At 36.5% G+C, this 17,193-nt stretch overlaps 3 protein-coding genes across 3 annotated transcripts; 1 reads left to right on the top strand and 2 right to left on the bottom strand.

Moving 5' to 3' along the window:
* The first annotated feature begins 732 nt into the window (after positions 1-732).
* Positions 733-2,531, top strand: LOC110843928. Its single transcript, XM_022089986.2, has 3 exons — positions 733-986; positions 1,079-1,365; positions 1,463-2,531. The coding sequence occupies exons 2-3, from the start codon at positions 1,132-1,134 to the stop codon at positions 1,871-1,873; spliced, it is 645 nt and encodes a 214-aa protein (XP_021945678.1). The 5' UTR covers positions 733-986; positions 1,079-1,131; the 3' UTR covers positions 1,874-2,531.
* Positions 1,967-4,004, bottom strand: LOC110843927 (electron transfer flavoprotein subunit beta). Its single transcript, XM_022089985.2, has 6 exons — positions 3,820-4,004; positions 3,337-3,654; positions 3,198-3,278; positions 2,914-3,126; positions 2,718-2,832; positions 1,967-2,200 (listed from the first exon to the last, which is right to left on the bottom strand). Exons 1-5 carry the CDS (start codon positions 3,871-3,873, stop codon positions 2,734-2,736), a joined length of 765 nt encoding a protein of 254 aa, XP_021945677.1. The 5' UTR covers positions 3,874-4,004; the 3' UTR covers positions 1,967-2,200; positions 2,718-2,733.
* Positions 4,005-8,090: 4,086 nt separating this feature from the next.
* Positions 8,091-16,575, bottom strand: LOC110843362 (transient receptor potential channel pyrexia). Its single transcript, XM_022089325.2, has 26 exons — positions 15,078-16,575; positions 13,987-14,191; positions 13,250-13,530; positions 13,113-13,171; positions 12,892-12,976; positions 12,715-12,787; positions 12,418-12,476; positions 12,233-12,335; positions 12,023-12,155; positions 11,804-11,908; positions 11,620-11,703; positions 11,466-11,541; positions 11,343-11,377; positions 11,146-11,257; positions 10,838-11,048; positions 10,312-10,759; positions 10,057-10,202; positions 9,839-9,943; positions 9,704-9,765; positions 9,599-9,623; positions 9,471-9,528; positions 9,372-9,400; positions 9,117-9,301; positions 9,014-9,044; positions 8,755-8,915; positions 8,091-8,658 (listed from the first exon to the last, which is right to left on the bottom strand). The coding sequence occupies exons 1-26, from the start codon at positions 15,590-15,592 to the stop codon at positions 8,289-8,291; spliced, it is 3,756 nt and encodes a 1,251-aa protein (XP_021945017.1). The 5' UTR covers positions 15,593-16,575; the 3' UTR covers positions 8,091-8,288.
* Between the last annotated feature and the right edge of the window lie 618 nt (positions 16,576-17,193).

Below are 17,193 nucleotides of genomic sequence, written 5' to 3'. Positions count from 1 at the left end.
CAAAGATTCTTAATTTCGAAAAAAACTTACTTACAAGCAATGTTACAGAGAATGTTTGGTACAATGCGCATTATGGAGGGCAGAAGTTGCGAGGAATATGAAGAAAAGATAGACTTTGGGCGAAAACAGTAAAAAGTTGGGCACAAGGGGGCATTTATCTGGTACCCTGGGGGGTCCTTTCCTTCAGCACCACTTTATTATCTCGAGTCTCATAAAACTACAACTTTTTCTAGGTGTAGATTGTGAGTAGAATTTACTGAATCTAGTCAGTAAATGGAGAATATAATGGCTTCAAGTTAATTATTGTCCTCAGAAGTTGTCAGCTATTAAAGAATGGTCAATCGCTAGACTAGTCCGTCCGCAAGAAACAACTTAATCAATCACAGGTCATCATCCGGGTTCGGTGCCCACTCGACACTTGATAAAATCTCATAATCAATTTGCAAAATTATTCTGATGAAACCATTAGTTTTTTTTCTTTCTTTTATCAGCAATGAGCAAAATTCTGAATCAATGTTATCACCATTCTTGAGTAACCCCAGTATTTTTAGGACTTTGCTAACTGAAATAATGTAGATCAAGTAAAATATGTCTCATTCTACCTCCTACCGAAGATTTTATAAATATGAAAATTCTCACGTTTCATAAAGTATCATACTACGAGGTTGATGGTACCGAAAAGTGCCATCAGCACCATCTCCAAACCTTGTCCATTTCTCGGCAACTATCAGAGTTTGTTTACAAATAGAGATGATGATTTGATCTATCCGGTAATAAAATGTCTATCTTTTGGCGATGAACATTATTATCACATAAAATTCACTCACATCAGTCTGCTAACAAATTCATTTCACATCACGAACACATAGATTCACAAAATTTGCACACTTTGCATAACACGAATTAAGTTGCTCAAATAGTTGGGCGTTGTTTTTGTAGTATCACATTTCGCTAGTTTACAGATTTGCGTGAGTTTTAGCAGAAAGGTGAGAAATTTGGCAAAACTTTAATTGTTCTAATTTTTTATTTTTTAAAAAATGTCAAGACATATTTATTTATTTTTTAATTTGGTGCATAGTTCCTTCGTCAAGAACAACTCCTACATTCCACAAAAGATACAATCCACCAACCATGACGTCGACATATTCGCCGGAAAGTCAAATGAACTTTGTCATACAGTGGTTCCGAGGATGGAGTGAGTTTCAAAAGGAAGATTTTGTAATTGTTCTCTCCCAGCTGATAAAACAAGGGGGCGATCTTGACAAGAATGGCGTTGGAGATGATGCTACAGAAAATAACCTAGTCAATGGCTTCAAGGGGTTACAAACGACCTCAGGACGACCACCCTCACTTTTCACATGCCAGGTATGTATTATGTATGTGCATGCAATATGTTTTAATTAATTGTTGATATTTTAAATGATAAGTTTACCATTTAATTTATATTCATAAACTTCAAAAGGTGAAGCTATTCAATGAGTGGTGGACATCGTGGCCGTCAGCAGAACGAGACAAGATGAGTGTCCTTTTTAAGGAAGCAGATCCCAAATTTTACACCGCAGTCGAGTTAGAAATGAATGGAGAGAGTCAAAAACTTAACGAGGATTTCATGGCGGTTCAAAAGTCAGAGGTCGACGAAAAGCAGATGTCCAGTAACGGAGTCATAAATAAGCAAGATGCGCCTGTTTTTAATGTGACTAAAGTTTTAATCAATAATGGTCCTTCGTCATTCGGTAGTGTTGACAATAATGACAATGAAGATGCCAATAACCAAGATGTAGGAGAAAATCATGCTGACAATGATGATGAGGGTCGACAGGTGACAAATGGGGGCAACGAGGGTGCAGATGAGCCGATTGCGACAGAAATATAGCATGCATCACGACTTCAGCCAAAGTAGTATTATCTGTCATGTTGTTAAGATTATTGGCTAGCAAAAAAATGCTTGATTGTAAATAATTGAGTGTTGGGATGAGTTTCAGTCGCCATTTTTATTTCAGGACAATCAAAAAATATTACACTCTTACTTTATTAATTCTCTTACTTATTGTTAGCCAATATAGTTTTAGTTTTCAACCAAGATTCATAATTCCATGATTTTTTATCAATTGTAGTAGGAACAATGATTTAACATTCCTTATAGTTATCCAATCCATTCCAGTTGAATTTGTTAAATGCCATGCATTCCACCTCGTAATTCCTTTGTTAAGAAAGCATAATATTTAATTTTAATATTCCCAACACTGCGCAGGTTTGTGTTCAGATTAACTCTACCTCTTCTTATTGATCATTCACAGCTAAAGTAATATTGGCGTGCAAATAAAAGACTGAGGTTGAGCAGCTAGTGAGTAGTTAGAAGAAGTTGGTCAAATCTTATGGCATTTATATAAATACGTAAAGTTTGCTTTACGATCGGTTTCGATTAACTAATTGCTGTTAACAATATCTATGTTCATTTACTAGATGACATATTATATCAACTATGTATATTGTTTTTAATAAAAACAAAAGCTCACAAATTTTAAAATATATATTTATTCCTTGTTGTTTTAATGTTCTTATTAAATGGATTAGAAATGAGGAAACTAGAGTAAAGCAGTTGATTTGGAAATGTGGATTCTTATTCTTTGCACTAGTTATACATTGTGGAATTGGAAGTCATGTACTTTCAATCATAGGTTATCTACACGCGTGATAACAAATGGGTTTTAACTTACGCTTATTAGTTCTAACTTAAATTCTTCCTAATGCTTTTAGTCTGGAGATTAGCTCATCAACATCAGCTACCTTCGCACCGGCTTCACGTACTGGAGGATCTTCCACAGAGAGCACCTAAATTTTCAATATAATATTTGGTGATTTTCATAAAATACCGGCGTCTGATCTGCATGAATGTTGTGGTTGAAGGTTTACCTGAATTCTAGGTTTCAAATCAACCCCAAGATCAGCAGGGGTTTTCTTGTCTAAAGGCTTCTTCTTAGCTTTCATAATGTTCGGCAGTGTCGCATATCGAGGTTCATTAAGTCGTAAGTCAGCAGATATTACTGCAGGTAGTTTAACTTTTATTGTTTCAAGTCCCCCATCAATTTCACGCATAACCGTTAAGCCATCTCCTTCTTTGTCGATCTGTAGAAATGAAAAACTTGTTAATACCTAAACTCTAGTCATACTAATACAGTGCTGTAACAATATAATACCTTAGATGCAAAAACTCCCTGTGGCCAATCCAGGAAGGCTGCAGTCATTTGTGCAGTTTGATTACAATCGTCATCAATTGCCTGTAAGATTGATTGTTATTTTTTTAATTATCCCTTCAAATAATTAGTTCAAACCAACCTGTTTGCCCAAAATCACAATGTCAGCTTTCTGATCGGTGGCAAGCTTGGCCATAATTTTGGCAATGTGGATGGGTTGGAGGGTTTCGTACTGGGGAGAGGGAATTTCGACATGGATCGCCTTGTCGGCCCCCATGGCCATGGCTGTCCGCAGCGTTTCTTGACACTGGGCAGGCCCACAGGAGACGGCGATGATTTCGGAGACGACCTTCTTCTCCTTCAGCCGCACCGCCTCTTCCACAGCAATCTCGTCGAAGGGGTTCATCGAGTGCTTTACCCCATCCGTCACCACGCCCGTCTTGTCCGGCTTCACTCGTACCTTTAACAGTTAATCAGTATCCACAAATTAATAAAATGATCAAGTTCAGCATTTTATTGTATAATTTACATATTTGTTGAATTAATTGATAAATTTTAGCAGAAAGTTTGTCATCCGGCCGGAACGAATTAAAACTTCAAAATTAAAAACAGAAAAATTGCTTACCCTGACGGCATAGTCAATAACCCTCTTACAGCCCACTAGAGCTCGAAGTGCCATTATCTCAATGAGTTGTGAATGTTTTTCTGAAAACTTAAATTTTGCAGATTTCGATTTGTGTAAAAGTTCATATGCGATGTGTTGTAGTTGTGCTGATTATTTACTGCGGGTACAAAGGTGGCCTGCTGATGATACGATGGCTGAGCGAGTTTCCGCACATCTTCTCAGATGGCCCAGCAATAGTTGAGATTCTCAACTTTGTTCAACTTTGATCACAAAAATCTGCATGTAAATTTTTGGATTATGGGCATTTACTTTTTTTAGCACACTTATAATAAGTTCTCGATTTATTAATTAAAATGTTCTTAGTGAAGCTCACATTTTAATTACACCATGTGATTAATTACGTAAACCATATCATATAAGATTTGCCCACGATGTCATGTCAATGTTATTCAGAGCGATATATTCAGAAAAATTACTGCTTTAAGTGTTTAATTATCAAACATTTAATTCTGAAATATGTTACTTCAAGTATAGAAGGGCTTGAGTGGAAAAATAATTTCGGAAAAAGTGAAACCCTCGATTAAGGCAATGATGAGAATTAAGGATATGCACACTTACCTATTTACTACGTACATGTTTTGTATGATATTCGTCTATTATTGGTACGTGTCCTTTCGGCTAACGACCCAGCACTCCCACTTTTTGATTACGCTGCAGAAATTCGCACTTATGATAGAACGGATGCCAGGGACTTCTCATATTGGCAAATAGTTTGAAGTCATACTTGCATAATCCCAAATGGGGGAGGGTAACTCGGAAATTTGCCAAGTATCGGGCAAGTGTGTCAATCATTACTTTAATGCAATTATATAATTTCAGTCGAGAGGTTGATTCTCACGATTATTAGCCAATTTTATACATAATGCCAGCTTATCCTGCAATAGTCTGTAATCCATATGACCTTTCATATATTGGGCCCAAAATATACTATATATACCCAATTACTGCTTTCTCATCAATTCTCATCAGGGAGTACTTATAATGGCGATTCGTATGACAAATTTTTTATAGGAAAGTGTAACACAGGAACTCAAATGGTATAAAAAATGAATATATGAATTTTTAATCAATTTTAAACCTTGTTAACCAATTAAATTAGCTCTGATTAATATCATCCTTTTTTCCTTAATCGTTTAATCATAGTTCAATAACATCTTCATTACATCATCAACATGCTATTTTGTATATACACGTGTTTTATGTGCATTCATCCAGTCTGCCTAAACCGACGAGAACAAGGCAATTTTCTGCATAACCGTGTTTTTGCTCTCTACAGCAAGATAGCGATTCCATTCTTTTTCGTCTTCACTTTAAATTCTCATTTGTTATCTCCCCGATGGTTACCAGAACACAAAACATTTTATTACAAAGAAAACCGAAGATAATTTTAGCATTGCGACTCAGTGTTCTTGTCGGTTTGTCTGCTGCTGCTGCCAACCATGGTTTAACATTATGATGGCTCTGTTCTTCTGTCTGTTCATACAAATGAGAATAAAGATAAGAACATAAAATTATATCGCAAACAACGAGCCAATACCGAACTTCTCGCTGGATTCAAGTCAAGAACAAACCCTTTCCAATATATCCATCTGACACAAGTCCAACCCAACAACATCCCGCAGAGCGCAGCGAGAAAGAAAAGCATCCAATTTCATTTAATTATGTAGATAACGTAACACGCAGAAATCAACAGTTTCTCATCTTTAGTTTTTCTGCTCGAAATGAAATTAAAGCTAATTATAGGTATGAAAATGTATAGAAAAAATATGCACGTATGCCTATGTATATTTTAAGCAATATGTATGTTGGAAAAAATTCCTTATCACTTTGGTTTTTAAGACAACTACTGTCAGTCAGTTATTTGATGGACAAGTTACATAATGCAGGAATAATAATAGTGGCTCTAATTGTTTGTCCAACAGTCAACCCCGTGTACAATTTATCATCCTTTAACTTCGAAAGAATGTCAGTTATTGCTTTCACGGTGTTATTAATCTTCCGACAACCAAGCCATTTATATTATCCCCACTTTGGCAAGCATTGCATCTTACCCATCTTGCCACCACCCACCACCCGATTGTATAACGAAGCCAGTCAGTCAGTAGTGTCGTGTAGCAAATAGCATCCTTATCATTAAGCTTTGCACACATATCCACCAAGTAGCTTGAGATACTGGCTGTCTCAGATAAGTGATTCTTCTTGGAGCACATCATCGACAGCAGAAGTATTACTATCTCCCTCCATACCCACTTTTGTATAATGGCACTCGTCGACTCTCGAAATCTCGGAGGCATCATTTTGTTTGGCGTTTGTCTCATTGCTTTGCTTTTCTTTCGTCCTTCTTGTTTTCAGCAGAATCTGCATGTGGTGTGGCTTGGTTTGCATAAAAATTCGCATTAGTTTTTATCTCTCCCGAGTTCATTACGTTGCACTACACGAACCAGTGTCGTGTCGCAATTTCCTCTCCAGTTAATACTCTTGCCCTATTCGTTCAGTGTTCAGTTTACTTTGGTAAGGTTTAGACCTGAGGAAAGATGAGACCTATAAATAGCCCCTTGTGATGGGGCTTGAACGTGGTAACAGTGAGGTATTCCCATCCGTAACACACGACGTCGACGACGATGGCCAAACAACATCTTCGAATCGGTCCGGATTAACTCAGTCCGCAACCAAATCCATCACAATACGACCAATACGTGACTGACATGATGAACGTTCCATCCTCATCAATATCCAAATCCGATACCGATACCATTGCACCCTCATCGGACCCGGTTACAAAAACAGCATCTCGTCTTCCTAAGTGTCTTATTAAGTTTCAGAGCCAATAAAGTTAAACTTAAATAAAGAAAGAAAAGACGTTATTGTGATTAATTGTGAAGAATAATCTTGATACATCGCTCTGTGTTTTTTGCATACGTGCAACGCAACACAACGCAACACGCTGCGCGTAACGTAACGTTGCTGTATGCACCATGGGTAAGCCAACCAAATGCAATGTCATGTTTCGCATAAACTTGTAAGGTATGCATGACCTACTGGATTGTTGACTTGGAGTTTAGAATGCTTATTGATTCTATTAAATTTACCCGTGTAAATTTTTTTTAACCTCCAACAGGGAACAGGCACTCTGTCGCCTCAATTGAGTTTGTGAACAAGAGCGACTGTTCAAAAATTGAGGTGCAAGTGGGGAATCAGTCAAAGTTTATACAGCCCAAAGGAATCACAAAGTTTCAGGTTAGTTATCATTCATGTGTGTCGTATCATACGACACACATGAATGATACGACTCGTATGTTCAGATTGCGGACAGGATACAAATATGGCCATTTTGCCTATTATTCAGTTTCCAATTATTCAGCAATTATTAAGTTTTACCCAAGACAGTAGTTAGTTAGTAATATTACTTGAATACCCAATGATAAATAAAGTACATGCTACTGCTAGTGTCGGTTTAATGATGTGAAGAAAATAAACAAACCATCGCAAAATTTTAATAAGATAGGAATTTTTATAAAATTAGGTGCGCAACCAATACTAAATAATATTTACAAAACTTCATACCGATGATCGACTGAACGTCTTGAACTTGATGCATAATCTGACAAAATTAATACGTATTTTTATGAGTTTGTCTACTTTCTTTCAGATTTTGGAAGCAACTCCGTCAGTTGTTAGAGGGTATGACAAAGCAGGGAGACAAGTTCATGAAGTAATTAATCTTAAAAATTTATGTAGTACTTTTTCTAACAAAAATGTATTTTTGTAGGTAACATTTTATATCATTCTTGCAGGTGAAATTTACAATAGGATCCGTAGCATCAAGTCAAGTGTGGAAAGTGACCAATAGTGGGGTAAAGCATAAAAGATCTCCTTTCTTTACTGAAACGCACACGTGGCAGCATTAGTTATGTATTTAGTACTGAATTAACTGTGCTAAATACTTATGTGTATAATTACCTAATTATAATTTAGCATAAGTTGCAATTTGTCTTTTTAAGGATTCTTCATTGTTTCTTATCCAATTTCCTATGATTCTACCTCTTTGTATTGAATTTAATACTGCCTAATTACATAAACAGCTTCTAAACAAGTTTGCTCATTTTACAAAAAAACTGGAGTTTGTTATCGATCGCATTTAAGTATTTACAGTCCGTAATCACTTTGATTTTAATTTTCAAATAATAAAGACCAATTTCTATAATTCAAGATTTAGGTAGTATAATAATTTGCATTATAGTTTGAATTTTATTTCTTATGTTGGTATATTTTACAGGTTCCAATATGTACCTAAATACATACTCAATGAGGGTTCACTATGCTATGCTAGTTTAAATTACATGATTTTATCCACATATATACATATCTACAAACATACATATGTGAAAAATATTCTGTATAACTTGGTGTTACGGGGTTAAACTACTTACAGAATTATTGCAGTCTGGCTTATTCTGATCTTTACTAACAAAGTCTGACAAGGTTTCAAATTTTTCGTTGAAAGTCTTAAGTACCAATTCTAATTGCAGTTGAAGGCGATCCAGGCGCATTTCAATTCTACGAACCGCAGCAGCGGTTTGCTGCTCAGTTGTTGTAGTATTTTTTACAGACCCAGAATAACTGTTGTTGTAATTGTTGCTGGAATGAAGCCGGATGTCGGGATGACCACGAATGGTTCGTGACGAGTGCTTGCTCGCTGCGACGCGCAAGGCTGCAATTTTCAAATCTTTCGGTAGCCTTTGATCCCTCGGATCGTTCGGACGGAAATAATATGACCAACTGGATTTATAATTTCATAACATACAATTAACATAATTGTATTTCAAGATCTTTGTGAAAGTCAAATATTAAAAAAACTGGTTAGTTAAATCTTACTTGTAAGACGATGGAACCAATAAGGCTGAACTAATGAGGACAGAACCAATTGATCTTGGGACACAGGATTGTAAGCGCTTTGAAAAGATAAAAGATTCGAGTCTTGAAATTAATGCCGTTTGTCTTGATAAGCGATTCAATTTAGCTCCTTTTTGTAATCCCTAATAATCAATAGTAAATATTTTACTTTCATAATGCATAAGTAATAGTACTTGTATATGCATAATTTAATTTTAAAATATGCACAGCGTATGCCAACCTGAATGTCATGAACTGCTAACCCAACGAGCCTATTAAATTAGAACGGCTGAATTATACATATGAATTACATGACAAGTTCAAGTTCATTAAAAGTTCATTACAAATTCATTAAAACGATGGTGACAATGATGACGAAAGAACCGTGGAGAATGTGGGCAGTTATGGGATACAGCGCTGGATCGTTTGCATTATCTTCGTTATAAAATAAATCCTCATAGTCCACTTCGCCTACCATCATTGTTAACACCTTTAGTATTGCTAGAGGCACCGACGAGTATGGGGGATGCTGCAATTTTGTAAGTACAACTTTTTAAAACTCTGGCGTAATTGTAAGAAATTTGTTGTACGTTACATACTTCGGGAAACAAGACACAAAACGCCAAAGCTAAAATAATAAAATGCTATCTAAAATGATTTTTGGATAAATCTTAATCCAAATAAATTTTAATCCAAACCAAATGCTATCAAGAGGCAGGCGTAGGCCAAGATGAAGAGCCCAAAATTTGCGGCGACCTGTATGCAAGTGATAATAACTTAATAACATCATTTCGTAAACTATTAAACTAGTAACTATAGTATGTACCTTTCCCAGCATTTGCACGTACAACCTAAATATAATTACAACTTTAGAATGAGCATATATAAATAAATACATACATATGAATATAATTATTAAAAGTTTACCCACCCAAGCGCAGGGAACCTGCCCACCTGTAAAAGCATTAACCCCCACGCTAGGAATATTGCAACCTACGTATGTAGAATTACACGAGAATTACATTACATTAAATAAAAATATATACTTGTTATAAATATGTATTACCGCAGCGGCAGGATATTGCCAGTATGATAACTCATAGTCTGGAATATAAGCTGTAACTGCTACGCTGCATATTAATGCCCACTGTCCCCAATTCTCAGAGCTTCCCTTTGGATTAATAATATTGAATAAGTTAAATCGGTATGCTCTTATTGACGATTTTTTACAAGACTAGTCTCATTTCTAGTTACCAATAAAGGATATTTCATAAAAATAATTACCACATATGAGAAAGGTGATTGTAGAATTTGAAATATTTCTTTTAAGGCCATCAAGGAAACCAGGATTATCAGTGAAATCCAGATTACAGTTAAATTGAGGCCAATCTCGCATTTTGGGGCTTCCTCGATTGTTACATCATCTTCATCTGCCATAAATACATATCGTTTCATTCTCGTTGTAACTTGTAACTTGTCCTAACGACTAGCGACATCCTAGGTCTGATATAAATACTCGATTTTTCATTTACAACTTACGTATAGGTGTTTCCGTTGTCTCAGGATCCCCAATTACTCGAAATCCTCTTATTCGAGTGTTACTTGTAGGAGTTGGGACAGATACTGATCCTTCAGTTTTCTTCCTGCCACCCCCTCCTCTTGTGCGGTTTCGTCGATTGCTACTTGGTTTCACACTGAACCAATCGAATGATCCTGCCGTTGCAGTGCGTCTATGTCGACTAGATCTTCTAACACGTGGACCATTTTCTCCAAGTATCGTTGTTGATGCTGCTTGTTGAAGGCTTGCAGCAATGGGAATTTCTATCGCCAACGGTGATCCTGACGACGTACCTCCGAGTTCATCTCCTGAATTTAAGACAGTTCTCGCTTCAGCCTGAGCATCGAGGTCAAACTGGTGTCTTCTATGGGGACACTTGATAAGATAGACTTCTATAACGAATATGGTAAAAAGTGCAACTAATGCTATCTGAAATTAGAATAGTTACATATTCAACCAAGGATGGGTTTAGAAATTAAAAACAGGTTTTAATGGAGGGAAACTGACTTGAAAAAGAAGGGAAGCCCAAAAGAATTTACGGACACGTTGCCATTTCAACGTTAGGAAAGCTTCACTCAAAGGATGAGCTAAAATTTTTTTGTTCCCAGCAGCTAACAAGCAGGTAAGAAATTCCGTTTCCTTCCGTGGCTTTAAGTAATAAGATTGTTCTTTTGCACTTCCGCTTGCATGTTTTTTGTCGACGTTTGGAACAATCCCTCTAAAAAAACGTGGATGGCGACATTAACATTAGAAACTTTCGGATACCTATTACCTATTATTACATGGTAGATACACTTATAATTTTAAAAAATAACCTAAAATCTAATCGAACTTCGCAATCCGGGTCACCAGGGTCGTGATCATGAATCGTAACAGCTCCATCCAAACGGTCGACAAGGTATCTCATGACATCAGGAATTTTTCTCACTTGATGTAAAAGAAAATAAATTGTTGTATGTAAGCAGTAAAAGTTTAAGTGAATAAACTTGCACATGTACATAGTCAGACTCACCAAGTAGAGTTAATGCCGTGGTCCCAGCCTTTGTCCTACAGAGCATAAAGCAATATCAAGCTCCAATTAATGGACTCGTTCAACCAATTCTACAATGAAATTCTATATTATTTTTTAACTGACTTTGAAGTCACATCTGCCCCATGAGACAACAAAATTGACGCACATTGCGAAGATTCATTAACAGCTGCCAGGTGGACTAAAATTAGCAAAAAATAACTATCTGTAATGTATTAATGTGCAAATTATAAATATTTCAAACTCTTATAAATTATACGTGGCGTGTATCCATAATTATCTTGAGCGTCAATTTCAGCCCCCTTTTCTATCAATAATCGGACACACTCTGCTGCTCGGGAACCTATTTATTTTTAAAACATTTAGTTATGTTTATACTTATCGTCAGTGTCTTAAATCGTAAAATTTAAACGCATATTTTTTTTCTCAAATATTCGAGTTACCTTTTGCGACAGAGCAGTGCAAAGGTCTTCTCCCATTTGAATCCGTCGCATTAGGGTTTGCACCACCTCTCAGTAACGCCAGGACGGAGTCAACATCACATGTCGCTAAAATGCAATCAAAGCAGAATCAACGTTGTCAATCCCAGTGTCTGCCCGTACTCATCCTCTGTTCTTATCTTAATTGATGCAGCAATATGCTCTCATTATGTATTTGCGTACATGCAATATGCAGGGCTGAATGACCTCTCAAATCTATGGCTTCATGAGACGCTCCAGCGTTGAGCAACACGGTGATACATGCAGAATTTCCTTCCTCTGCAGCGAGATGTAGGGCTGTTTTTCGTTCAGGACCCTAAAGAACAAACGAAAATATTATTTGATATCTGCATTACCAACAAATTGTAAATATGTATGAAACGATTTATTTACCTTGCAGAGTGTAGTATCAGCTTTATAATCAAGAAGCAGTTGTAAACACTCAACGTTGCCCAACGCAGCTGCGACATGTAAAGCAGTTTCTGAAAAAATAGCACTAAATAACCCGTCCCAATATTATTATTCGCTTTTAAACGATTATCTGTAATTATCTATTATTCATTCATAATGAACCTTACGGTGGATTTTGCAAGGCCCCCTTCTCCAAAAGCTTTTTCGCACAGTCTACACTTCCTGCCTATTCAAAAAACATTGTATAAAATAAATACTTCAAAAACAAACAGAATATGCCTTTTATTTGTTTCAGAAGTCATGTTTGGAAGCATTTTGTCAGTTTTATTGGTGTCATCCTAGAAGCGCGACACATGCCAAAATCGCAGAAATGTTTCTTCTTAAACATTTGAGGAATTGTGGTGATCAATGACGTGCTACAAATTGTAGACTTTATATACATAAGTTTAGGTATTTATTATTACCTGTATAGACCAATGAAGTGCAGTTTTCCCATAGTCATAGCCAGCATTCACATCGGCCCCATGATCAAGCAACCTGATAAGAAATTTATTGTGATACTTAGATATGAGACCATCTCTAATGTTTTCAAGCACGTATTGCCAAGTGGGATCATGGGATGATGTACTTAAATTCCTTACATTTCAAGAACAGAGAGAGAACCGCAAGAAGCTGCACAGGACAATGGGGTTGCCTTTTGATGGTCAAACTCGTTCACTTGAGCTCCTTCAGTCATATTTGAAATATTTAGATAATTTAAAACTAACCATCATTATTAAGTTGACATAAGTACATAATGTCAACATGTTCTCTTGGTCTCGTACAAAAAACTACATGTATTATTACAAACCTATTTAAATACCTTTATCGAGGAGAAATTGCACAGCTTCCTTATTGCCGCAAGCCGCTGCAAGATGCAGGCTAAAATGGAAACGATTATTGTACTGTACATAGCTTAATTGAATGTATTTACATGTATAATAATTTGGTATTATTTACGGCGTCCTCCCCTCCAGGTCCAAAAGTTGTCCGTTTTGAAACATTTTCATCGTTTTGGGATCATCGAACAATTTCTCGAGGGTTTCTGTCTCACCGCCCCACGCAGCCTCGAGAACATTTCCAATACTTGGGCTCATTTCTCGGAAACTTTGTGCAATGTTGTCCTCATTCCACGCGTCATAGGATGAAAAGAGGACAGAGTGCTTCCGTCCCCCAGGCTGTGGAACTCCCAGACCATTCGGCAGGAGAAGGACGGGATTGAGCGCATTTTCACACCCTTCCTGATAATTGGAACAGTCACACCCACATTTACTACAGCTACGAACACTTCTCTGCTTTCTAATGCTACGGTGCAGCACGGACATTGTATAATTTTAGTTCGAAACTTTGTTTTATTTCTCCTCTACCCTCTTAAATATTAACCAAGTAATTGTGACATTTCCTGTTTTATGTTCGAAAACAGTAATACTGAAATGAATACGTAGTGCTAGTATTACATATTATATGTTGCACACATTAACGCTGGAAATGCTATATATATAATCTACCGTCAAACACTGACGCAGTTCAATAACAGTCACCTTGTGGATCGTGTAAAGATTAAATCTGCTAGATTTTTGTACATACATATGTGCTTCTAAATATCTATTCTGGGGTGTTTTGTTTACGAAATGTTGTGATTTATGAATGAATGATAAATATTGTGTGTTTGTTAATAATATTTATTATGTCCCAACCTGGCTAGCGTCACTTTCACTGGAAATCGAGAGAGAAGGACTCTCCTTCCTTCTCAAATTCAGAGAGTACCGAATCCCGTTTTGTCTGGATAGAGAGTGACCAGGTTCAATTTCTAGTTCGAAAGTATGGTGGTGCTGATCCTGGCGTTTCGACTCGAACGGTGGCAGCGTTGTTTCGTCGTCTTCGGCACTCAAGGAAGCCCATCTACATAAATACTTCATTTAGTGTGGAAATGTAAAGAAGCTTTGAATATAAATATATCTATTTGCGCATAGAAGAATAAACATGGTGGCAAATGTCGTTTTGGCAAAATAGTTCTAGCAAAAATTAATATTTTAAAAGTCGTATAATCTCAGGTTACAAAGTTTGCAAGTTACCTAAGCACACACAAGTCAAGTACATGGATTGATTTGTTTGCCAAAATTTAATTCTCTGAATCCTATCCGCCGTTTATTTCTGACTTTAAACTTCATAGCTTTTTAAACTACTTATCTGACTGAGGGAGGAAGGACATAAATATAAATGATATCAAACCCATTTGCTTTTCATATTATGAGATTTCAAGCTTTTTGGCAGGGTCCACGTTTCCAAAACTAGCAGTTGGCATTAGAATTTGATTTCAGAAAAGATTACGGAGAGGAAGGAAGGAAATCGGATATGAACCATAAAAGTTTTTTACAAAGTGGATGCATAACCATAAATCTTTGTTTGAAATTGTTTGATTCGTCTCGTTCGCAAATCAGAAGTTCGCTACGACTAGCTATGTATATGCATATACAATCTTTGATATCTTATAGTGCCAAATAAATGCAAGAATTAAAGACACACTGGGTATACGAACATATGTATATATATGTCCCTACACTTCTGGTTGCACTAAAAAAACTCTACCATGCGAAACTGTGCCCGCATGATCACCAGTGATCTTGTCTAGAAACAAAATGCAATTCGTTCCATAAATCAATCAAATCGCTCCCTTGTGCAACTGCAATATGTATATGTACTTCAGAAAATAGGAACAAAATACGTATGTATTTACATATGCACTTAATGCTGAAAATCTTAATGATTATTAACATGTTTTCTTCACCTGGAGTGAGGAAATGTAGACTGAGGAGTGTCAATGGTCTCAAAAGTCGAAGATGATCTTTGCGCCCCAGAGTCAGAATGACCTCGTCGCAAATTTTCCAAGTCAATGTCAACATCTTGATAACCAGAATCGCTAATTTTACTCCGTCTCCCACTGAAACTTTTATTGAACCTGACGCCACGTTCGGTTGTTATTGTTGTTTCCCCCGCTTCGCCATGTTTCGAAACACGTTTTCCATTTTCACTTTTATTTTTCTTGCGGCCACTTTGAGTCTGATTTTGATGGGCTAGGTTCATATTGTGCAGCCAACGGGCCCGTCTGTCCCGCAAACCAGGACTTGACGTACGGTTGAAATTCTCTTGGGGATTTAATCGGTTGGCGTTCAGAGGGTCTGAGACCGATATTCTCAGAGGATCCTTGTTATTGCAATTAGCTTGAGAAACGATTTGGTCACCACCAAGTTCTTCGTCAACTATACCAACTATTTCCAAGTGTTTATTGTCAGTCGCACTCATGTTTGATTTATCTAAAGTGATGTGTGTAGTTAATAAGCTTCACAAGGAAGCGTGATTCAGTGTAGATCAGTAAAGATGAGTCATGTATTCTTTCACAAGAAGAAGCAGGATCTAGAGAGGTACTCGGTCAAATTATATATATATGCCATTTATTACATAAATTATTCATTCAGGATTGTTCGTTCCTAAATACGTCATACTTTCAAGAGGCCAAACAAATTAGTTTGACCACATCACAAAGTGTCCCAAATAGATAGTCTCAATCTGCCTCCCTTCTCGGGTTCAAAATTTTTATACGTGTTTTTAGTTTCTTTGATCACTGCTTGATTGATTTACACCTTAACACACGGGTGATCTTTTGAATATTTATGATGTTCTTTATTTGATCACTTTTTAACATTTATTTATCCCACAAACCAAGTAATATTTAATAATACTGCAGATAATGATCTCGCACAGTCGAAAATATATTTTGAGTCGACTTATGTGGAAAAGATGCTGGACATCTTTCACGGTTATAATGAAAATACTTATTAACAGCAGGAGACACTATACATATGTAAAGATGCATTATCAGATATATTAAGACATTGTTGTTCAAGTTTAATAACAGAACCACTCTTTACGAGATTTTGCCCGAGGCAAGATTCGTACAGATTTTTGCATAATATTACACGCTAAATGCTAACTAGCAATCTTCAATCATATTAGAGGCAAATTATGCTAAATAAAATAATATGCTAGATATATGAATGGGAAATCTTTTCTGGTTACAAATCTAAACCGGGTTAAATCCACAATTTTATTAGAAGTCATTCGGGAAAAACGCAAGAAACTGAAAGGGAAAAATAAAAAAATCTTTTTAGTGACCTTGTTTTAATATGGCGTGAATACAAAGAAATTCTTGTAGTCCTACTCTACAAAATCTGCAATTGTTACAGACTTGCTACAACGCGTCCCAAAATCGTTGCTGACACGGAGGTCGCTTTCTAAGTAAGTGACGATGGTGCAAATTATGCAGTCGACGCAATGGAGCAGAACCGAATTGCTTAAAGTTACATAAATGCCAAAGCGTCTATTTTTTCCGTATGGTTAGGTTTTTTCAATTTGTGTTTTTCTGTTAGTACTTTAAAAAGATCCTTCCAAACCAACTTCCAGTTTTAGGGGATTGAGTTGCAAACCAAACCACAAAAACTAATGTGTATTTAAGTCGAGTGCATGCATCATGGTTGAATAAGATCGTCACACTAAAAGGAAAGGTAATCATAACATCACCAGCAACATATCCATATTGGAGTTACGTTAATGGCGCTGGCGATGGTTCGAGTGCACGGCAACAAGATTGTTTTCCTCAGATTCTGATGAAAATCGGTTGGCGAATATTAAACACTCAGAATTCTTTATGCATTTATACTAGAAGTGAACTGTAAACATGGACGAGGGCCAAGAAAAATTTGTGTTTTTTAACATGAAATTCAGAGATCGGGAATGTACTTGTCGCAAGCACAACACACCACATGGGATTAATCAACTTTATCTACGTAATCAAATGTCAACCTAAAACTTTACGTCAATGATCACTGTCAAAAAACGAAAAACCA

The sequence above is a fragment of the Folsomia candida genome, unplaced genomic scaffold (genome assembly GCF_002217175.1).
Source record: "Folsomia candida strain VU population unplaced genomic scaffold, ASM221717v1 Fcan01_Sc002, whole genome shotgun sequence".
NCBI lineage: Eukaryota > Metazoa > Arthropoda > Collembola > Entomobryomorpha > Isotomidae > Folsomia > Folsomia candida.
The sequence above is the reverse complement of the archived record's forward strand: the minus strand, read 5'-3'. Positions and strand labels throughout refer to the sequence as shown.

Coding starts and splice junctions, on each gene's coding strand:
- LOC110843362 (XM_022089325.2), bottom strand. CDS start 15,592: ATGAGTGCGACTGACAATAAACACTTGGAAATAGTTGGTATAGTTGAC. Junction 9,944..10,056: donor AATCACCTTTCTCATATGTG/GTAATTATTTTT, acceptor ATTAATCCAAAG/GGAAGCTCTGAGAATTGGGG. Junction 9,045..9,116: donor ACCATCGTTTTAATGAATTT/GTAATGAACTTT, acceptor CTAATTTAATAG/GCTCGTTGGGTTAGCAGTTC.
- LOC110843928 (XM_022089986.2), top strand. CDS start 1,132: ATGACGTCGACATATTCGCCGGAAAGTCAAATGAACTTTGTCATACAG. Junction 1,366..1,462: donor CCTCACTTTTCACATGCCAG/GTATGTATTATG, acceptor AAACTTCAAAAG/GTGAAGCTATTCAATGAGTG.
- LOC110843927 (XM_022089985.2), bottom strand. CDS start 3,873: ATGGCACTTCGAGCTCTAGTGGGCTGTAAGAGGGTTATTGACTATGCC. Junction 3,655..3,819: donor TTATTGACTATGCCGTCAGG/GTAAGCAATTTT, acceptor TAACTGTTAAAG/GTACGAGTGAAGCCGGACAA. Junction 2,833..2,913: donor ATTTGAAACCTAGAATTCAG/GTAAACCTTCAA, acceptor TTGAAAATTTAG/GTGCTCTCTGTGGAAGATCC.